At 42.1% G+C, this 24,357-nt stretch overlaps 1 protein-coding gene across 1 annotated transcript in view; it reads right to left on the bottom strand.

The window, feature by feature from the left end:
* The window catches only part of LOC117473240 (phospholipid phosphatase-related protein type 4-like), a 36,950-nt gene that overhangs the window by 6,826 nt on the left and 5,767 nt on the right, over window positions 1-24,357 (bottom strand). Inside the window, 7 exon segments of the mRNA XM_034118770.1 lie at window positions 500-635; window positions 10,067-10,240; window positions 10,399-10,456; window positions 12,233-12,356; window positions 12,359-12,427; window positions 14,777-14,906; window positions 18,463-18,648. Coding sequence (XP_033974661.1) covers window positions 500-635; window positions 10,067-10,240; window positions 10,399-10,456; window positions 12,233-12,356; window positions 12,359-12,427; window positions 14,777-14,906; window positions 18,463-18,648 — 877 coding nt within the window.

Raw genomic sequence — 24,357 nt, forward strand, 5'->3', positions numbered from 1 at the left:
ACTCTGTTCTCAATGAAAGCAATTGAAAAAATAACCTGGTGCTTAAAGAAAAACTTAATATGAGGAAGGGACAATTGACAAGCTATGGTCTGCTTCCTGTTCCTTATGGGTGCACTTGTCTGTTCTTTGGTGTCACAAAGAGCTCATAACGAATAAGAATCATTCTTTTTAGACTGCTATGATCCACATGTAGAGCATGTTTTTGCTGTAGCACTCCTGATGGCTTTTGTTTTTACAACTCGTCTTTCCTAGGAGACTGAGCACTTTGCCCTATATTCCTCTTCCACAGAATAGATCTGGGCTACTCTCCATGTCATCAGGTTTTTCTACTTGGCCTCCTTCATCTCATTGGCTTCCTCTTCTTTCTGCACTGCCTATTGTTAATAAAACCTTTAGCTTTTATTTATTATGATTTATTATCAATGGCATATGTTGTATTCTACTCGCACCCGACAATATATCTGTAATGCTGAGAGAAACCTGTCAGGCAGGGTGTTACCTTGGTGGCTGTTGCTAAGTGCTGATTGGCTGACATTTGGTAAGGAGGAGAGGGGGGGCTCTCTGAGGGTCGGGGTAGGTGCTCGACTTCTAGACCGATCCTCACTCGGCTGGAAATTCCCCACAGCATACACACCCTGCATACAAGTACACACACAGACACACTCAGAGGAGAATGCAGCAAAGAGGTTAGCACAACAAGTGATGTTGTTGACCGATGTATAACCACACCACACAGATTGTGTTTATTAAGTCAAGGAATTTAAATCAAATCAAAATTGGTTTGATAAACGATGGCATTGCAGTACAGAGCTGTAGTGAGACAGTGAGACTTGGAGAAAGTGAGCTGCAGAAAACCTTTGGCTTCCACTCAACTCCATCACCTGACTAGGGAGGAATTTCTTTTAAAACACAAACTTTTTGGGTTTATCAAAAGTAAAACTGGTAATTAACACAGGAACACAGGATCGAAAATATTGGATTGGCAACGTATGTCTTTGTTCAGACATGGGAAGAACTCCCCCATTGACAGTTTTTTTCTACCTGTCACTATCATTACTTAGGCAAGGGATATATAATAAAAGGACAGTTAGCTAAGATTATTTTCAAATTGATTGTTAGCTAATATTATTAGTAGTGCTGTGCGACTGACATTACCTGGTCAGTGCAATGACTTTTTTTACATGTGCTACCTTTACAATTTGTTCCAACATGTAAGTGGTACTGGCCTCATGTGCTGTGAATGGATCAGGACCTTCCTACATCCACAACAAACCATACACTTCAGTCAATAAGCCAATCGGCCAATCAGCCAACCGGCTCGCTACTTCCTCGCTTCTACTTCACTTTTAGTGGGACCCAGGTAACAGCTGTTTGCTATCCTGGCTCTAAAAGGATTTAATGAGCTCTACATTGATATCAGGATAGCAGAAAGTCAACACATTTTCAACGCAGACTTAAAACCAACCTGTTTCCACTGCACCATGGCCAATGTGACTAAAAAATATACTTGCAGGATTCTTGCTGTTCTGTGTTTGTATCTTTATGGTTTATTGCGCTTATTGTAAGTTGCTCTAGATAAAACAGTGTTTCCCCTACCATTGTCTTGGAGGGGCGCTGCGCCCCGCCAACGGAGCCCCGCGCCCCCCCTGAAATTCAAGGTGTTTAAAAAAAAAAAAAGATTATAATATTTTATAATTTTTTTTAATATATATATATATATATATATATAGCACCAAATTGCAACTAATCTATATCTACTGTCACTTTTCACATTGAACATGTGCTCTTTTATTAAAGGGGACCTATCATGCAAAATGCACTTTTGTACGTCTTTTATACATGAATATGTGTCCCCGGTGTTCCAGGGGGACACATTTTTTTTCCAGTCAGAAAACACAACCCTCTCTATTTTCCTCCATACCCAAATCTCTAAAAACGGGGCTGCAACAGATCTGATAAAAACTGATCCAGATTTGAACACTTCTATGTCGTCACAGAAGTGGCGCTACGGCTATTGGGCCAACTCTCCACCTATCAGGGGAATGTGGGGTTGGGCCACGGCCGGCCATTGCCGCTCGAAAGCGCTGGAGACGCTGTAGTACATATGCCAGGCCTGTAAGTGGCGCTGTAGTCTGCCACAAAAGCAGCGAAGAAGACTTCCCGCCCATAGTTACCATGGTTACCCTTCTGTTTATTCTCCGCTGTGGCTTTTTTTCTCCCTCCCCGAGGCAAGCGTTTGCTCCAGCTGCTTTAATTCAATGCAATCCCTCCCCGTCGAGGCAAGCACTGTAATTCTCTCCGGTTAGTCCACCAGCAGATGACAAACACCCACCTCTCCGCCTCTTCCAAGGAACGAGGGGACCCCGCGGCAGAGTTTCAGTTTCAGTTTCTTTCGCCGGTCAAGATGTCCGTTAAAGTTTAAATCTTCCGGACAAAATTAGAAAAGTGCCGGTCAAAGGTCTTCTTTGTTATTTATTGAGCTTTAAAACAAATGAATAACGACTCTATATAATAAAACACGGAGGACGGAGATCTCTTTTTCTCCCCCTCTTCTGACAGCCCAGCAGCTGATCAGAGCACGTCTCACCTCTCCTGCAGGGGGGCGTGGTCAGCAGAATCAGACCCGTAGACAGCAAACAGCACATAGAGCGAAATGAGGCATGGCTAAAATGCATGATCTGTTTGGTATTTTGAAAACAGAAACATATAAATATACCTTATATAGGTATGGCCCTACAATATATCATTTAAATATAGCATGATAGGTCCACTTTAAATAAACTAAACGCTTTCATTTTAAGTTGTGAGTTTAGTGTTTTTGACCCTAAGAAACACTGATGCATTAATCAATAACAATAATCCACAGATCCTCTCTCTGCTCCAGAGGATTTAAAAAAAAAAAATCCCAAATTACTAACAAAGCACTTATATACTAACAAAGGACTGGCTTATCTAAAGCTAGTTGAGTAGCACTTGAAATGTTTTGGCTCTATGAAACCTGATGTACTTATATGATTCTGTTTTCTTCAAGTTTGTATCTTCTTGGTCGAATGCACTTATTGTAAGTCGCTGCTGAGAGTCCCAGCAGCTTCTACTGAAGCCAGTCCCCAACTCCGGGGACTTCCGGCCGGGGACTTCGGGTGGCAGTATCTATACATCCATGGGCAGTATACGCCGTGAAGTTGTTTGCGGCCTGCCAGTAAACCCAAAGCAGAAGAAGACGAAGTGACGTCAGCGGCTCATTTGCGTAATCTTCCCTCAGGGAACTTATTCCGGTGTGAACGCGATCGGCTCTTAGTTCCATAGGGGAACTAAGAGCTGGGAACTAAGTGCTGGGAACTAAGTACGGCAAAGTACTTGGTGTGAACGCGGCTATTGTCATTTGTTCCAGCTGAGATCAAAACGTGCACAGACTTCCACTCTTTTTCCCAAGGTGCAAGAAAATTGATATTTAGCAATCAGTGCCAACAGTTTAAATGAACTTTAATATTCAAGTTGTATAAATGGTATTTATATTTTATAGATCTGTATTTTCATCTGTTGTATAATTGTTAGTGTGATAGACACTAAGTCATGTTTTAAGTGTTTTTTGATTGTCAAGTGTGTACGTATCCAAGGACTGCAGATAGAGCAAGTGCTATAAGGCAAGGCAAGGACATTTTATTTATATAGCACCTTTCAGTACGCGACAATTCCAAGTGCTTTACAAAATAAAAACAAAAGACATTTAAGAATAAATACAGCATAAACACATTATTAAATGGCATTTAAAAACAGGCATAAAAAAGCAAAGATAATGAAATCAAAAAATAAGCTAAAATCTGGCATGTATTATCTCTTTTCTTTTTGAGATGAATGTATTTTATATTTTATGCATGGTCCTTGTTGAATAAAAACCTAATAAATAAATACAAATGTAGTATCAGGGAACTCCGCTGGTAAAATGCTTTAATTGAAGTTACTGATTCTGCATCAGCTGAGACAATATTCCAGAGCAGAAGAGGAGAAGGCATAACAACAAATACGTAGGCAGCTGAACAGGGCTGTGTGTGTGTGTGTGTGTGTGTGTGTGTGTGTGTGTGTGTGTGTGTGTGTGTGTGTGTGTGTGTGTGTGTGTGTGTGTGTGTGTGTGTGTGTGTGTGTGTGTGTGTGTGTGTGTGTGTGTGTATACTGGACATGTATCTGAGTGTGTGTGGGCTGTAGGGTGATGGTGAGTGGGAGACATCAGATATTCTGAGCCAACATCCACCGGTTTGAGTTGAACATCCATGTCTACTTTCAGCACAGAATTGTACTAAATAATACACTGAAATAATACAGAACTCATTTTTCTTCAACTGGTTTGTACTGGTTTTTTTTTCTTCTGATACTGCGTATGCTGTTCAGTCTGTAAAGCCTATTGAGGAACATGTGTAATTTGTTTAATTGGGCTATACTAATACATTTTGATTGATGACTAAAGCACATGTACTGTCAGTACTGACACAAACCTCAGCCGATCAGTCTCATATTTCATTTATTTCTGGTCAAATTCACACATATAAGCACATGCCGTGCGTCTTCTTTGGATCTGCGTTTCCGCAGAAAGAACTGGCCCGCCTGGCCCGGTGTCTGTATCAGCACAACTTGCTAAACAAACAGGGAAAAAACCATCTTAACGTCAGCATCTACTGTAATTCAGCAAACACGTGTTCAACAAAAGCCTGGCTCAAGTATTATTTCAAAGTAGCCCTATTATGCTTTTGGGTTTTTTTCCCTTTCCTGAAGAGTGTTATGACATCACTATGTAACACTTGTGCTTCAAATGGCTAGCGCTCCAGGTTGGCCGTGATAGATCACAACAGAGCCGGCCAGCTAACCAATCAGAGCAGACTGGGCTCTGGTTTCAGACAGAGGGTGAAAAGAGGTGCTGCAGCACAGGCAGTATGAGAAAAATAAATAATAATAATAATAATAATAACTTGAATTTATATAGCGCCTTTCATAACCTCAAGGTCGCTTAAAGGAGAGGTGTCATGCTTTTCCGGTTATTACCCGTCCCCTTGTGTGTTATGAAGGTTTGTATGCATGTAAACGGTGTGCAGAGTCAAAACCCTCAAAGTACACCCTGTAGCGAGTAAAACTCTAACACAGAAAATACCTCCCCAAAACGCCTCGTTGGAGATATGTCACTGTCCATTTGATTCTTCCGGGTACGGCATGATGTCATGCGGTACCTGGAACAAAATGGACCAATCCGGAAGAGCTATGGCCACACCCAGCGGCGCTGGCCACACCCTCTGCCATTTACTGTTGGAAGCTCTGGTTCAGTTCACAATCGATCCAGTAATGCCAATGCCAAGGACCTGTTTCCTGAAATGTGAGGAGAAATCTGAGCTGTTTGTCCTACCGACGGAAGACATTTCTGTTTAACACTGTTCCTTCAGAGGTTCGAAGAACGTTACTGTGTGCGCGGCATTTCACAGACGAAAGCTTCCAAAACATTGCCCAGTTTGAGGCCGGATATGCACAGCATTTGAAACTGAAGGACGATGCTATTCCTAGTTTGTTTGGACTGTTTGGAGCAGGGGAATATTCGGGTACACAACCTGTAAGTTTGCATTGTTATTTGTGTATTTATCAAACAAGGTATCTACCACGACTGTTTAAATGTGTAAACGTGTGTCGGAATGCTAAGCCATTGACACAGTGCTAACTGTGCTAACTAAGTTGCTAGCGTTTCCATATATCAACTCTAATATCAGCAGATGGCCTTACATACATGTATCTCATAGCAGGAGAATGTCTGCATTCACACACTAAATACTCATAGACAGTATACTCCGGGTGATTTACCGTACGGTCAGTCGCGAAACGTAATTACATTATAGCTGGCGTTCCTAGCGTGTATGCTACCGAGCTAAACAACGGAGCTAGACATGAGTTTGCTCGGGAAAACATTGTTGTTATGCCAGCTACAATGAATGTAGCAGACTACCCGTATAAGATTGCAATTGTAAACATGTTCTTGATAGCCTAATATGAACCACTATCTGTTGTTCATAGTATAGTATAGTATAGTATAGTATAGTATAGTATAGTAGCCTATAGCATATTACACTGAACAACTAGCAAACGTAGGTTAGCATTGTAATCCAGCTGGCAAGCTGACGAACATAAAACGACTAAGTTTCAATAATATTTTGTGATTGGCACTTCATTTCGTTAGGAATGTCTCCCAAACAAGGTATCTACCACGACTGTTTAAATGTGTAAACGTGTGTCGGACTGCTAAGCCATTGACACAGTGCTAACTGTGCTAACTAAGTTGCTAGCGTTTCCATATATCAACTCTAATATCAGCAGATGGCCTTACATACATGTATCTCATAGCAGGAGAATGTCTGCATTCACACACGAAATACTCATAGACAGTATACTCCAGGTGATTTACCGTACGGTCAGTCGCGAAACGTAATTACATTATAGCTGGCGTTCCTAGCGTGTATGCTACCGAGCTAAACAACGGAGCTAGACATGAGTTTTCTCGGGAAACATTGTTGTTATGCCAGCTACAATGAACGTAGCAGACTACCCGTATAAGATTGCAATTGTAAACATGTTCTTGATAGCCTAATATGAACCACTATCTGTTGTTCATAGTATAGTAGCCTATAGCATATTACACTGAACAACTAGCAAACGTAGGTTAGCATATTAGCTGGCAAGCTAACTGTGTTGATTAGATAGATAGATTAGATAGATACACACTCCTACCACAACTACTACTAACGAATCTAAAACAACTAAGTTTCTCTAATATTTTGTGATTTGCATTTGATTTTGTCGAGCCAGATCAGGAAACTCCTGGCGTATCTGGCGGACAACACACACACGGGATGACCCACTCTGATGGCTCATCCTAAAAAGCCCCGGCAGCCGCTTACAAAGCTGCGATAGGCAAGATGCCGAAAACGCCTATAAGGGGAGAAATGGATGATATACAGTGTATATATGTATATTTACGCATGTTCATTTTGTACATTTCTAAAAATAAAGTTTGATGGAAATACTTAGTAGGCCTATCCCTTCTTCCCTGAATTATTTGCTCCTATAACATATCATTCATATATAGCAAACCATGATTTGATTTCTCATCAAACAGTAGTAGTTTATTACAGGTAAAAATAACTTACTCTTCTATAACAACAGTTGTAGGTACAGTTCGGTTAGTTAGCGTATAAAATATACGGCTGTACCGAGGCCATTATAAGACTGTTGTTCCGCTGAGAGCGAGCCGAAAAAAGCACTGTTAGACATGGGCGGAGCCTCTCTGGTGGTTGACTAATCAGAACAGAGTGGCCGAGTTGACCAATCGGAGCACACTAGGCTCACAGGGAGGGGGGGGGCAAGAGCTCCAACGAGCCGTTTAGTGGAGAGAGTGAATACTGCTGAATACACATACTTTACAGAGATGCTGTATGCGACACCAATGTGAGTTTGGAAAATTGCACAGTATAAATCTATTTTAGTATACCTCAACAATGTAATTATCATCAGTGGAAATGGCCATGACACCTCTCCTTTAAAGAGCTTTTAGAACATTAAAGGGCCCATGTCATGGCCATTTCCACTGATCATAATTCCATTGTTGAGGTCTACTAGAATAGATTTATATTGTGCATTTTTCCAAACTCACATTGGTTTCTCATACAGCATCTCTGTAAACTACGTGTATTCACTGAATTTCACTCTCTGCCTTTAACGGCTCGTTGTAGCTCCAATAGCTCCAGCCCCCACCCTCCCTGTGAGCACAGTGTGCTCTGATTGGTCAGGACGTTGTGAATCGCGCTGAGCTCCGTGGAGGTGTTGTTTCCTTGTTTAGGATACATAGCGAAACACAGCCAAACTCATCCTGAGCACACACAAAGTCACAGCCGAAGTAAAAACAATAAGTGTGGCTTGATATTGAGTAAGAAAAAGGTTGATAAACGCTGTGAGAATGGGTCTGCAGAGAGAATTTCGCCGCGATCCCAACTGTCTGTTATCAGCCTGCAGCCAGGGAGGAGAAATCAGCTGAGCTGCCTGCTCCCTGCCCACAGATGTGTGTGTGAGGAAGTCCGTGGATTGGTCAATTTGGACCAATCAGCGGGGGCTTAACGTAACGGCTCCGCCGGCTCCACGGATTGGTCCATTTCGTTCTGGGTACGGCATGACATCATGCCGTACCCAGAACGAAATGGAAGACTCAAATGGACAATGACGTATCTCCAACGAGGCGTTTTGGGGAGGTATTTTCTGTGTTAGAGTTTTACTCGCTACAGGGTGTACTTTGAGGGTTTGTGACTCTGCACACCGTTTACATGCATAAAAACCTTCATAACACACAAGGGGACGGGTAATAACCGGAAAAGCATGACATGGGCCCTTTAAAGCATGGAGACATGTCACATGAGAGACACTACATTAGGGATGGGTATCGTTAAGGTTTTAACGGTACTAATACTTTTATCGATACCGCTTATCGATCCGGTCCTTTAACGGTACTCTTATCGGTTCTTTTGAAGAAAAAAAAAAGGTAAATTAACTAAACAACTTGTAAATAATGTGAACTTACAGAACTGTAAAAAACAAACAAAAAACAAGTATTTACTGCAAACACACAGTGGTACAGAGCAACACAGGTGGGGCATACAGGTATGCTGCAAAAGGCCTAACGGTTCTTCTGGAGGAAGATTAAGGTATACATAATATAGCTGACGTGGAAACGTTACTCGTGGATGGGGCTACAGAGCTACTAGAAAGACAGTCGAACCTGGTGCATTTCTCCGTCTGAATGTGGTGCACTTTTGCTAAATGTTTAGACAAATTGCTCGTGTTACCGCCCTTACATGCTAAACTCTTATTGCATTTTTGGCAACGTGCATTGTCCACATCGAGACGGGTAACATTTAACTACACTTCGGAGCGCTTCTCTCCGCCATCTCCTCCGTGTGTGTGTGTTGCTGCATGTAGCAGCTGTGTGTGTGTAAACTGCCCCGCCCCCTCACACACAGACGGGAGAGAGAGATCTCTCGTCTGGATTGGAAAGATCGAAAATACATCATAGACGCATTTTGTAGTCTTATTTCAAATTAGAAAAGGTGTTGGCGAAACTAAAACTGCAATATAATGTTTATGTAGCAATAATACATATGGCATATCATTTTTAAATGTCTCCAGTACCGATAAAAAGACCGATATAGTCAGAGCTTAACGGTACCACGGTCTTTAATAATTCAGCCCCGGGGCCCCTTTAATACCGGAGCTCGGTACCCATCCCTACTCTACATACTGATAAGAAGCTGAACATTTGCAGAATATGTCCTCTTTGATTCTATTCACATATGTACCACTCTTCTCACCTGACGCTGTCGTGTTTCTCATGAATAATAAATGAACAAAAAGAGAAAAGCAGTCCAGCGAGAGTGTCTACCTCCAGAGCAACATCCACACGAAATGAGCAATGAGAAAGTTACGTTGCTATGGATGCAGTTTCAACCCTCACATTTAATTAGCGATGATCATTTATAGTGCAACATCCCTGTCTTCACTATGACACGGCTACTCCTATTTAGTTCAGAGCACAATGGCTCTTCATGTCCTTCATTATCTGCTAAGTTATGAGATGCTTCCGCCTTGTTGGCAATCTCAACGCAGTGGAAATGTGTATCTGTAACGGAGCTTACACACGGCGGCGTGCGTTGAAGCTTGCCGGCGGGCATGTCTGAAGCTAGACCAACAACCAATCACATGAATCTCCCGCCCCGGACACACAAGCAGCGGTTTGATTGGCTAGAGCTTGTACTGGCATATGATTCGATTGGCTGACGCTTCCGTCGAAGCTTCAAAAGTAGAACATTGCTCTACTTTTGTGCATTGTGTGCACAATGCAGTTCGGCGAAGCGTGACGTCACCCCATTCAAAGTGAATGGGCAGAAACGTTGAAGCTTCAATGCACGCCGTAAGCTCCGTAAGAGTTCATGTTATTTTCTGCTATTTAAGCTACACAAAAAACTTCCAACGAAACATCCTGTGAGGGTGTTACCAGATAAACTGCGATGGCAGCTCCCAGCAGCCAGCCGCAGTACACGTCCACAGGATGGTTCCTGAACTGGATGATCCTGGTGAGGCCGGCCAGGATGGCGAGCATGATGAAGGAGAAGACGAGCAGAGGTTTCAGCAGCTTGGCCGAGTCCGTCAACACCGCGTTGAAGTACATCTGAAACACACAACCAGCCCTCTGTTAAAGCTGATATAAGAAATGTAATCCTACACCTTGTTCTTAATTCACATTTATTTAGATTTCTAAATATGTGGAAAAGACCTGTCTGTACCTTCTGTGGCCAGATGTTGAGAGAGTGTATAATAAGCACTTACTGAGATGTAGACCGCAGCGAAAGCAGCCAGAGTTGCATGCTGGGAGGGGAATGACTTCCTTTAAAAAAAAAAGAAAACAGACACAATTATCATATTCAGACAGCTAAGGTCCATGTGAATATTCATCTGAAACATGGAGGTGACTTTCAAAGAAACGTGTGTGTGTGTGTGTGTGTGTGTGTGTGTGTGTGTGTGTGTGTGTGTTGTGTGTGGTGTGTGTGTGTGTGTGTGTGTGTGTGTGTGTTGGTGCGTGTGTGTGTGTGTGTGTGTGTGTGTGTGTGTGTGTGTGTGTGTGTGTGTGTGTGTGTGTGTGTGTGTGTGTGTGTGTGTGTGTGTGTGTGTGTGTGCCCTAGCAGGTGGTGTTTAATAGATGCAGTATCTGAAGGGTAAAAGGAGGGAAACAACTCTGATGTGTGTGTTTAGCTAAGATATAACAAAAGTTGTATAGGTCATGCTGATACTGCAGTGTATGTCAATAACCATTTCTAGTTTGGTGCACTCAAGCTCTATTCAGTAAAGATTAGTATTGGGCATAACAAAGTCAATTGTAACATGATGTGTTTAAATGAACTCTTGTAGAATGAAAATGACATGGCTAATGTGTTAATGTGGCAGTGCTTAACTTTGTAACAAAACCCTAAGCAAAACAAAAAAATTGTGGATATATTGTGCTGTTTTCACCGTGGTGTGAATTGGTATTAAGAATCATGGAATTTCACTTATATTGGCATTGAACTCTAAATGTTAGTTTATGACATCTCTTGTCCCCACAGTTGAAGTGGCATTCACAGTTTAGTGAGAGGAGAGCAGGCTTTTAGTCGAAGCATCATTCCTTTAGCACAGTGTTTCCAAAAACACTTGAGAGACTGTTAATGAGTGTTAGCATTGTGGAGCTGCTACAAATAATGGTTTAACTGTAGAGCCCCGTGCAGTATCTGTTGCTAGATATAGCGGCTAACATTAACATGCACATTCTTTGCGTAGATACACAATGTCTTGCTCAGTGTTGCTTAAAGACAGGGGTCAAACCAACGCAGCCCATCCCCCACAGTGTCCACCTTCAGTGGCATCTATAATTCAAACGTGCACCAGGCCACTATAGCAGCAGGTAATAAAGCTGTGCGAGCCGTGAGTTTTATACCTAGGCCCCACACTTATGACACTAACACGTAATGTTCAGCAGGATAAACCCTTCATATTAACAACATTTTTACAATAGTTTAGGTTTAAATGCAATTACCAGAACTAAAGCAAATTGTAGGCTACGGCTAAAGGTGGCTAATGTTTGCTGTGATGATTTGTAACTTTGCAAACACATGTTAGCAGTATGATACTAACACGTTTGATTCAGCAGGATTATCTCCACATATTAACACCACTTTTATTATCATTAAAACTGTTTGGTGTGATGGCGTTTAGTGGTCTCATTTAGCCACTTGTTAGCATCCGCTGTTTTAAAGACACATAAAAGCCTTAGACATTCACCAGTGGGGTATTTAGTGACGTATTATATGTCATACAACAAAACTGGAGAATCTTGTAAGCTTGTTCTAATCATAGTCCCTATTTTGGGAATCTAACCAAAATCTCCTTCAAAAAACTTCAACACGAGGGAACTGGAAGTGCTAAAATGCTCACTCATTTCCGAGTTTACCATTCCTAAACCACTCTATATATTTTGTTCATAATGTCATCATGGTAAAACATCCATCAGAGACAGTGATGACGCATACTGTAGTTTATAGCTTTTTTCTACCTTTCATAACTTAAATACCAATAAACCCACACGTCCTCTGACACTCTAGTTCCCTCCCACAGTGACACTGAGCCTCACCTCCCAGCGTTGATGAGCCCGGGGTCTTGTCCAGAGCAGATGTCCTCCAGAATAAAAGCCTCATCACAGGTGGACATGTTAATGTGGGTCAGGTTGGGCTTACACACATCCAGCCAGTAGGGGTGTGCTGCCCGGTGGACAGCTGGAGGATGTCCGTTATCAGCGCTGTCACACACAGGCCAAAGATATGGACACCTGTGGGAAGCAAAACATTTTACACTGCATTAGTACAATATATATACAATAACCTTGTTCTAATTTGAAATGTTAAAGGGCCTATGTCATGCTTTTCCGGTTATTACCCGTCCCCTTGTGTGTTATGAAGGTTTTTATGCATGTAAACGGTGTGCAGAGTCACTAACCCTCAAAGTACACCCTGTAGCGAGTAAAACTCTAACACAGAAAATACCTCCCCAAAACGCCTCGTTGGAGATATGTCATTGTCCATTTGATTCTTCCATTTCGTTCCGGGTACGGCATGATGTCAAGCCGTACCCGGAACGAAATGGACCAATCCGTGGAGCCGTTACGTTACGTCCGCGGAGCCGTTACGTTAAGCCCCCGCTGATTGGTCCAAATTGACCAATCCACGGACTTCCTCACACACACATCTGTGTGCAGGGAGCAGGCAGCTCAGCTGATTTCTCCTCCCTGGCTGCAGGCTGATAACAGACAGTTGGGATCGCGGCAAAATTCTCTCTGCAGACCCATTCTCTCTGCAGACCCATTCTCTCTGCAGACCCATTCTCACAGCGTTTATCAACCTTTTTCTTACTCAATATCAAGCCACACGTTTTTACTTCGGCTGTGACTTTGTGTGTGCTCAGGATGAGTTTGGCTGTGTTTCGCTGTGTATCCTAAACAAGGAAACAACACCTCCACGGAGCTCAGCGCGATTCACAACGTCCCGACCAATCAGAGCACACTGTGCTCAAAGGGAGGGTGGGGGCTGGAGCTATTGGAGCTACAACGAGCCGTTAAAGGCAGAGAGTGAAATTCAGTGAATACATGTAGTTTACAGAGATGCTGTATGAGAAACCAATGTGAGTTTGGAAAAATGCACAATATAAATTTATTCTAGTAGACCTCAACAATGGAATTATGATCAGTGGAAATGGCCATGACATGGGCCCTTTAAGATTTTGTTAGGATCAGGCTTGGGGAGTAACAGATTACATGGATATCGTGATCAGGATACAAAAAAAAAAACTGTATTTCCTAACAATAAAATAAATTAAAAAGGTCTAATCAGAATACTGCTACTGTATACTTACAAAAATGTAGGATTACTAGCAGAAAACTAAACAGAGCATATAGTGTTTTTGTAAAGGATCAGATGTTCTCTCTTCTCTGTAAACTGTACTGTTCTGTAGGGTAATACTCTTAAGAGTGAATCTATACGCCTACTGCCTGAATCTGCTTTATGGTTTTCACTTTCTTTGCTTCATTTGTTCTGTTTTTAATTCAGCAGGTGAACCTATATGTTCATAAAATAGTGTGTTTGAGCTTAACTGTGTGTATTAAACTAAAACAGAGCATTTTCTGTCAGCTCAGATTGTATTTCTGCTTTTTGAAACTGTAGTATGTGCTCATGTGTTTCAGTGTTGGTGTATAGGCTACTGCCTGAATATGCTTCATGAAAGACAGGTTTTCCTATCAATAAAATCATTTCTGATCCTAAATATCTTTGTTTCTTCTTTTCTAAGGTCATATTGTCAGGCTTGGGGAGTAACCCCTTATTTGTTTAAAAATAGTCGATGTTCTTAAAATGTGTAATAAAACAAAATGTTATCTTTACTTCTTAAAGGCAACATATTTTATGTTTGCTTTGTAAATGAAAATAAATGTTTTCTAACTTGGAAAAGTTAGGCGTACTGCCTGAATTTGCCCGGTGAAAGGCATGTTTTTCACTCAGAAAAACACTGAGAAGACATTTTTGATACAGGATTTCTTGGTTTCTTGTTTTCTAATGTCACATTGTTGTGTTGTCTTATTTTTTCCATTATCACAATATAATTAGTAAAAATCTCTTATTGATATTTATTTTCTATTGTTTTTATTTGCATCTCTGATATTGAGGCGTGTGGCACAGTGGACTAGTCCGTTGGTGTTCGGATCAGAGGAGCACAGGTTCAAACCCCACTGCAGTCAGCATGTCGTTGTGTCCCTGAGACACTTCACCCCAAATTGCTCCTGTGGGGATTGCTCACAGTATGGAGTATGTAAGTCGCTTTGGATAAAAGCGTCTAACAAGTAACTTGTAATGTAATATTGAGGTAATCCAAAAGTAAATGAAAGTAGGTATCAGGATACATTACTTTAATAGTGAGGTAAACAGATTACATTACTGATTACTTTATTACAGGTAACTAGTAATTGAAACAGAAAACACTTTTAAAGTAATCCTCCCAACTCTGGTTATTATCCAGTATCCACTCAAACTCTGACAGAACATTTGTTACTGCAAACTGTTATTTGTGTTTCTGTGGCTCAGTTAGAAAACATGCATCTAAGCAGCTGTGTGTTTAACATGTGTCCTCCCACCTATGAAGCGTACAGCCCTGCGGATGTAGGAGTTGAAATTACAGCCTGCAGCGTTGATGTTGGCCTCCGTCTGAGTGGCTGCTGACCTCCGGGACAGATAGCAGTACAGAATGGCCTCTCCGATCAGAATCTGCACACAAAGACACAGAAAGGATGTTGGAAGGGCAGATCACCACATACATCAGTCTGAATGATCCGCCAGATGCAATAAATATTACTGGATCATTTATTGTTGCTGATATCTTACTGTCCCGACTCATAAGTGTGGGGATTTTTGTTTTGATGTGAGAAAAGGAAGAGATGTCAATCAAACACAAGGGAGACGACAAGATCATCTGCAACCTACGTCCTGCTTCAAAAGCAACACACGTTATTTAATCTTAATGGTGAAAAGCTGCAGCAAAATGAAGTTAAACACAAGAAATGAAGGTAAACCATGTGTCTCTCTGGTATAAAAAGTGCATTTAGATTCTGCTTTATGTGCAATAACATTTTTAATTTGCATCAATTTTACAGAGACTGGACTGCCACAGCAGGATTCCTCCTAGTCAAAGATGATTTGTCAGCTAACTAATGGAGTAGCGACCAAAAAAAAAATCTCCTTATTTTTTACTTTCGAAGTTTTGGCAATGGTGGAATACAGGCAGGTGTCCATCCAAATGTTAACCTTACTCCCTCAACATTAGCAGAAGAAAATAGGAATCAATGTGCGGTTCAATCATTGTTGTTATGTGCATTATAGTTTATATTGTAGTTGGCAAATTGAAATCTTTAGAGAACAGTACTAATTGTACTGCCGGTCCAAATTAAACCATAGAAGAAGAAAAGGACACATCAAGATTACTAAGGCCACGTTTACACAGAGACGGAACGGGTTGTATCCGCTACAGTTCTCTATCATATGGACGGTTCGTTCACACGAGGCCGTAACGGAACCGCGGAAACGGAGCCCTCAAACGATAACGGGTCCCAAGGTGGGTAGATCTGCGGACGGAGCGCTCTGGGGGGCCAAACGGCTCCGTGTGTACGCCCTATACGCCATAGCCCCGCCTCTCCCCACCTCTCCTGCTCACCCCCGCGTCACCCGCGTTATTGCTGATGTGTTTCGCCAACAACAACAACAGTGTTCCGAGTGTTTCGAGCCAGGTCCCGGTATCTCGCAGGACAGTGCACCCAGCAGGAGCCTCCAGCAGACCCCCACGCACGGTTCCCTCGTCCCTTGGAAGAGGCGGAGAGGTGGGTGTTTTTCATCTGCTGGTGGACTACCGGGGAGAACGTCCTGCTCGGGAGCCAGGCTTAGAGTTAGTGGCAGTGGGTGCGGTGCACCTGCCTTTTACAGCAGGAGCACACGCTCGCCTCGGGGAGGGAGAAAAAGAGAAACAGAGGCCGCCGAAACAGCCAGAGCCCTGCCTCTCCCCACCTCTGCTGCTCACCCCCACGTCAAATCTACAGCTCCTCTACCACAACCATCAGCTACAAGTGGACATGGAGAACTACATGAACTACATTGTGATAAATCCACCGCGGAGAATAAACAGAAGGGCAACCAGGCAACCATGGCAACCATGCTCGGGGGGTCTTCTTCGCTGCTTTTGGTGTATTTTGTGGCGCCACTTACAGGCCCGGCATATGTACTACAGCGTCTCCAGCGGGTCGAGCAGTCTCGTGTGGACGGACACGTTTCTTGAGCCGATTCCGTGTGGACGGAATACTTTTTTGATATCGAATTCTGTTCGTTTTAGTTTTTGTCTCAGTGTAAACGGAGCCTAAAAGAGATCCAGTCAAACATCCTGCAGTGGAAAACATAAATAATAATAATAACATATTTTATTTGGAGGCTCATTTTTATTAATTTCTTTTACCAAAGGACTCATTGCAATTAATAAAAAACTCTAAAAGGTTAAACTTGAAGTAAATGTTCGTTTTTTCTGAATCTTATCTGTTTCTTTTATGCATTAATGTGAGATGGTTGCCATCCTTAACCTGCTTGCTCACCTCCACCCGACGCTCCAACCACATCACCCCTATCTTCCATGACCTCCACTGGCTCCCCATCAAACACTGCATGGACTTTAAAATCATACTTTTCACTTTCAAAGCCCTCAACAACCTTGCCCCCCCCTACCTCTGTGACCTCATCCAACGACACAGCCCCACCCGTCGCCTCAGGTCTGCTGAAGCTAACCTACTGCAGCCCATCAGGACAAAGCTCCGGACCTGGGGTGACAGGGCCTTCGCAGCAGCCTCCCCATCACTCTGGAACTCCCTCCCCAGCCACGTCAGATCCGCCAACACTCTCAAATCATTCAAACAATCCCTCAAAACTCACCTTTTCACTCTTGCCTTCAACTCCTAATCCACTAACCCCTCGCCCTGATTCCACCTAAGATATGTTTGAGGTCTTATCAAGAGTGTCCCAATCGTTTAGTTAATCCCCTTTTGACAAGTTTATCAGAAAAAAGAATCAGATATCCTTTATTAGTTCCGCAGCGAGGAGAATTCACAGCAAAAGTGAACATGCGTTCGTATCTTGTTCCCAATTATTTAAGAAAACATATTCAAGGCATCCTTAAAACTTGTATCCCTTTTGTAAGACCCTATCTATACATTTAAAGACTGGATTTCCTCTTTGAGTTTAGGGGTGTAAAAGAAACCATTTGACCCTTGCAATTCCAGCTGTGTAGAATATAACTTCACACTGGTAAAAAAATAAACAAGTATTGTTTAGGCTCTGCTAGCAGTTAGCATTTGTTTGATACATTAGTTAAAAAGCCCCGGAGGAAGAGTTTCTAAGAATTACATTAAATTAGAGTTTATGTGTCCTAGACTCTACATTTATTGTACAGCTGAGTTTGTCTGCTGCTACAACACCTTGACAGTGAATTGAGAACAGATTGGAAGTCATTACTAAGAGCTCGGTAGGCAATTTCACTCAGGCAGTTAGTTTGAATGAATTTCAATTTCAAATGGCTGCTTTTTTTCCATCCAGTATTAATGTTTAAAACATGCAGCTTAGTGTTGTACTCTCTCAGTGTGGTCAGTCATGGGAACATTGCAACATGTAGGAAACCACTTCTTCTATGACATTTGTGCATAATAATAATAATAATAATATTAATATCATATTTGACTTATATAGGCGCCTTTCAAGGCTCTCAAGGTCGCCATACAAGATTAAAAAAAAAAAAAAAACATCAGCAGAAAAACTAGACAATATAATCAATAAGAACAGAGGATGATGTTACGTATATGGAAATAAGCAGACCGAATGACATCACTGATGTGAGTTTTGAAGGAAAGTGTGCTGTTGAGGATGACACCCAGCTCTTAACCTGAGGGGAGGGGGGGACTGTCAGGTTTGGTAAGGGTGGATTTGGTGCCAATGAGGAGGACCTCGGTTTTATCACTGTTAGGCTTAAAGAAGTTGTTGGAGAACCAGGATTTGATTTCCTGTAAGCAATCAGAGAGCGAGGTGGGAGGGAGGATGGAGGTCCAGTTGGAGGACAAATAGAGCTGGGTGTCTTCCGCGTACCGATAGATATGGCCAAGAGGAAGTAGATAAATGAAATAAGACATTTGAACAATTCAGAAGAGGTACTATACCAGCTTTTAGAAACAGCCCGTCTGTGGACACCAGAGCCCACACATGTATAATCACTGTCAGATATTACTAAGAGGTTACTTACAGTGGCGGTGGGAGCAGCGAAGGCCAAGCTGAAGAGCAGAGGCAGCGTGCAGACTTCCTGTCTGGGCAGGATGTAGGGCAGAGACAGACTGCGGTCATTACAGCTGTACCCAGAATGCACCGGCTGGAAAATATCCGTCAGCTCCAGGAAGTAGAGACTGACAACAGAAGAGGCAAGGATGGGGAGCTGCAGTAAAGAAACAAGAATAGAAAAAAATAGTTTTAAAAGTCTTAATTTTTACATCAGAAGACAGAATGAGTTAATGTTGTCAATGTGATGGAAATATCAATGAGCAGAGACACAGAAGCTGGAGACCGAGGACAAAGGGAAACAGAAAATGAACAAAACACATTGTACACATCTATTCTGAAGCATCAATTATGATAAACAGGGCAAGCAATACACTTATTTATCTAAAGATGAGTCATTCTGAAGGCTCCTCAAATCCCAGTCAATATCAAGCTGAAGACGGAGGTGTATCATCACTGCCTCCTTTTTTATATCAGCTATGGGAGGACAATGAATCTATTCAAATAAATGCTTATTCTAATAGATAAGAAAAACCTTATATAAACACTTGAGAATCAATACAATACGTTCCTAAAACACATTACTTGCTACCAGGAATTTCCACAGGAATTTTGTTTTAAATGTTATCTCAAAACATAGATATTCCCACTACAAAGCCATTGAAAACTCAAAAGCTAAGGTCAATTTAGTAAAGGCTGAACTAGATGATGCCGGATTTCTTAAATGAAAACAGAATATGGACCTGGGTTACCCTGGTTACGGCTTTTATACACAAAGAACTGTGCTTGTGTACTGAATTTATTTTTGTGTGGAAAATAAAGAAACAATGCAATGAAACATTTAATATTTCCAAGGTGATTATAAAATTCTTCTTCTTTAGCTTAAAATCACTTTAATGGTTGTTCTTGCTGCTAGGCTCCCAGGGTCAGATCCATGGGTTGGAAATGATTGTTTTTCTATTACTAGATTTGCCATATAATACTAGTCAGACATTTACCATATAATTCATCTGCATTAGGGTGGTCCTTAAAATTGAAAGCTCGAACCCCTCAATCTGACAACATTTACCCCTCCCTCATCAACCTTGAAGTTTAGCCTCAGTTGCAGCACCGTGGCTGCTGGTGTGGCAGCCCAGGTCGATGATATATACTATAAATAATTTCAGAATCAAACAAGTATGAGAGCACTCGATTTATTACGTAACACTATCAGAGACTGGATATATCCCCCCCCTCACCTCTCTGGTCGCTACAATGAGGAAATGAAATTACGGTATTAAGTATTAAAGGTAAGCATAGGACACCAAATCAACTGAGACCTGTCTGTCCGCCGCATCTACGCACACACACACACACACACACACACACACACACACACACACACACACACACACACACACACACACACACACACACACACACACACACACACACACACACACACACACACACACACACACACCTACACACTGTACCACCTACACACTGCACCACACGCACCTACAGCTCCTAAAGCATATAATATATATCAGGATACAGCCATTGTGTATTTTATTATGTGAAGCACTAAATGGTTTTAGAAAAATATCGACTCTTTGTTTGTAGATATCTACTAAACTAAAGCAAATACAGAGAGTAGGCCTGTTATACTGAGTGATATATATTATACACACTGCTCTGCTTTCTGCACGGACCTCACAGCTGTTCTCACTGTAAACATCGCGTCCCAATGAAAGCAGTTAATACAATAATATCCAGGGGATGCATGCAGAGCTGTGATTGGCTGAGATAAGTTCGGCCGTGCGTCACAACTCTTTGAAACATCTCTGTTGCCGGAAATACATCCGTGGAGGATCCATCAGTGTATCCTCGGTTATAGCTCCTCCAGAGAGCCTCCTCGACGCTCGATGCTCGATCCTCGATGTGCATTTAGAGAAATGAGATGTCCTTCAACATGGCGCGCTGAAATCCATTTCCGGGTCACTACCGGAGGACCGAGGAGTCGAGGAGGGGAAATTAGAGAAATGAGAAACCCTCATAGTGTTCTCTGTCAGTTCATCATCATGTTTCCCTGGTTTGGTTCAGTCTGTCGCAGTACTATTTCCTGTCTGTATTATTCTGGATTTTCATGTTTTTCTACTTTTGTTTTACCTGGCCTGCTCTTTCATTTTTATTGGTACGGCCTTTAACAATCTTTTAACTTTAACTTTTTGTTTAGGCTTTTATACCTGCCTCCTCTCTCTTTCTGCTTTTGGGTCCTGACTTCCTTCCCCCGTGACAAGTTTGGAGCCAGCCTTGGTTCAGTTAAATCAAGTGTGATGGTAACTTCAGATCTCTTGTGCTGCTCTTTCACGTTAAAAGCATTCCTAGTGTTGCTCTTTGGCTTGACTTTCATTGCGACACAGCTGCACCAGGTGCAACCCAAACAAATACAGATATTGAAGACTATTCTTATTCTATTTAAAATTATGGATATCAGGTTATTTTGGGTTTAAATACACCTGATTGACATACCAACATAATGACATTAATAGTAAAGTGATAACCGTTAGCAGCTGGTCCAATGTGTAATCCTCACCTTACATTAGTAACATCAGAGCAGCGACACCAACCATAATGAATCTGTCCCTCTTGAGGGTCCAAGGTAAGCCCACCATAGTCTCAGAGTCCTGTGGGAAACTCTGAGTATTTCATGTTCCTTTTATTGCTCTTCCAGCAAGATTACAAATTGCATAATGATGTAGCTTCTCTAAACGTGGGTTGGAAGCTACATCCTTGTGAATGCATCCCTGCTGTTAAAATGATCAATTACATGATCTGCCTTTTCTCCTGAGGCACACACATTTCTCACTCAAAGAGTTACATAAAGACCTGTTTCCAGTGGCGTAACTATCGACGGTGCAGCCGGTGCAACGCACCGGGGCCCAGAGCCAGCAAGGGGCCCATGCGAAATAAAAAAATAAAAAAGAGTTTATATATTTTTTTTAATATTGGGGCCCCAATGGCATTGATTGGTTCACGCAGTCTTCGAAGTAACCAAGCAACCTAAATTAATTTGTAATTTGTCTGTCCAATGACCTAGCTCCCTTTCATGTCATGTGATACCTTGCGTGACGAGCGAACCGTTTAATCAACCTGTACTGTACTGTAGCTAGCAGCAGCAAGTTCGGTAGCATTATAAAAAATCTAATAGCTTGCATTTATAATGTACAGCAAACCAAAGCACAAGAGCAGCGCTCAAAAGAGAAAGGACAAGAGAGAACAAGGAGATGTAACAGCTAAACTGACAAAACTAGACCGTTTTTTTTGTCATACATCGTCCTCGAAATCGAGCGCTAACGTTAGCAATGTTGACGTGCAGCGGCAGCCGGAACCGGAGGCTAACGATAGCTCACCTGCCTCACCACCATCATTGCCATCTAGCTCCACAAGTGAAGCTGTATCCGTGGCCGTGGCTGTGCAACCTTCTTCTCCAGCCAGCCAGGAGGAGAGGCTGGATTTGGCTGTGCCCGGCGGTGGTCCAACAGTTCCCCAAGGGCCCCAACCGATAGGGGACTCTATGGCGCTATTGAGACCCCCGACGCCAAGATCAAAAGCTATATTATAGCAACCGGTCTATGTAGACCTACCGGCCCATTCCCCAGAGACAAACATCAAGGAAACAGGTTTAATCCTCTTCTTATGGCGCATTTCCACCATGGCGCGGAGCGCGGTTTAAGCATGCCGTGTCGTGCCGGGCCCGCTTTTGGTTGCGTTTCCACTATGCCTAGTTCCGGCCCGGGGGTACTTTTTCACCTCTTTTCTGGCCCGACAAAATCGTGGTTCTATCGGGGCCAACAAACAGGGCTGAGTCGGGCTGAGTTTGCTAAACTAGAGAGAGAATCGCTGGCAAGGGGGCTACAGATGGAGCCTCTTATTTTGGACCCCAGCATACAGCTTCCTGCCTACTGCCAGCCAGTTACCTGCCTAAGACCTGCCAAAGACCAGTATTCAGGAATGTTAGGCCCTCCCACTATTCTCCAATTTCAGGGTTTAACCAGGAGATGGCGCTATATATTAAATAACTATGGCCAAACTAAGACTTAGTTTTTCACAAGAGACAATGCAGATATTATATAAAAAACTAAAGTTAAAATCTTGTTTTTAATGCCCCAAGAGCAATAACATCTTGTCACAAGCTTTTTGGAAGAAAAAGACTTCAAGAGACCTGCAGTTGACTAATTACAGGCCTCAATAAAGTTCTGCCATTGGTTGTGAAAAACAACGGTGGACATAGTGGAAAGTGAAATTGACATTGTCGAATTTAATAAAAATACAAAATAATGTATCTGTGTACGTGTTTTATGTGATCTGCATGCACTTATCAAACATCTAATTAAAGAATGGTAGCTGTACCTCTCAAACAACCTAAACTAGTTATAAATGTTTATTTTAAATAAAGTCTTTATGACTCGGAATATGAATAAAATGGGACCGTTACAGTTTGTTTTCATCTGATTTCAAATAAACAAAGTCTTGGCTTTCAGAATATTAAACTTGTTTCGGCAAATTTAGATGATAAACTTTAAACTTTCACACACGTTGACCGGCGAAAAACTCTGCCCGGTTCACCGACCCCCCTCTGAGTGAATACCCAAGATATCTTGGTTTGATTTGGTTTGATTTGGAGAATTTATTTAGCTACTTGGCACTAAGAGTACAGATATGTCTACCCTTTCTTTTCAGAGTGTAATATCTGCATTTTCTCTTTTGGTTTGAATAGGAGAAGAGCAATGGTTATCGACGGTGCTTTTAATGCCTATTGTATACGAACTGTGTGATTTATATTGCTTTTCAAATGCATATAAGCCCCCCCATTTACACTGCACTTCCCCGTCAAGAAAATGAATAGCACTTAGTTAGATCACTTTACAGATCAGGTTGGACCAGCCCTGTCGCTACTCTCTGCATTTCCTACTGCAGATAAAAAAAAAGCTACAAATATGTATTTCTTAATAAACTAAATAGGCCACCATTGGTAGCAGTTCTCATTATATACTTCTCAGTATACTTCCCCCACCCGCCCACTGTTTGTTGCTTTTTGACATGTAAATGGGTAACTACCCCCCTCTGAGTGAATACCTGTTGTACCTGTCCTGGGCTAAGCCCATAGGACGATGCTCTGATGTCATCACCCTCGCACATTGGTCATATGTTTATGAGATCACTGTGATTCACTTCTCCGCGGCTCCTCCGTGCAGAGAGGCCCCCCCCCGTTGACAATTCACGAGCGTCTAACTCTCTCCCCCCCCCCCCGTCGCACCTTCTAACAGAACCCCCCCCCCCCCCATATCTGGATTTGGCCCACAGACCTAGAGAGTAGCAAAATACAGTGAGTCCTAAACACAAGTAGTCAGGGTTCATTTATAACGCTTATTTTGATTTATTTTTCTCAAATGATGCTGTATGTTTCACTTTCTGAAAGCGTTAGAATCGCACATGAAAAATATTGAAAGCTGCCAGCTGCCCTCGGCCATGTCTTTGGCGGTGATCCAAGCTTCGGTACCACAGTGGATAAAGTTAGTAATACATTTATAGGCTACTGATCAAATGTCAATACATTACATAAGTCTTATTCTCATTCATACTTAATTTATTTCTTCTTCTGTCAGTATGAACACAAAAAACTAACCGGTATTACATTTCATTCTAAAGTTTACGGTCTAAAAAGGTATTTAAAACAGATAATTAGCTAAGGGTGATGATCTGCGAACACAAACTACAGACTGCTGGAGAAGAGATATCACAGGGGGGGGGGTTGGGACACACACATTCCGATGGCCAATTCGTTTTAAACAAAGAGTAGGCTATACTCAACATAGTGGGG

Source organism: Trematomus bernacchii, unplaced genomic scaffold (assembly GCF_902827165.1).
Source record: "Trematomus bernacchii unplaced genomic scaffold, fTreBer1.1, whole genome shotgun sequence".
In the NCBI taxonomy this organism is placed as follows: domain Eukaryota; kingdom Metazoa; phylum Chordata; class Actinopteri; order Perciformes; family Nototheniidae; genus Trematomus; species Trematomus bernacchii.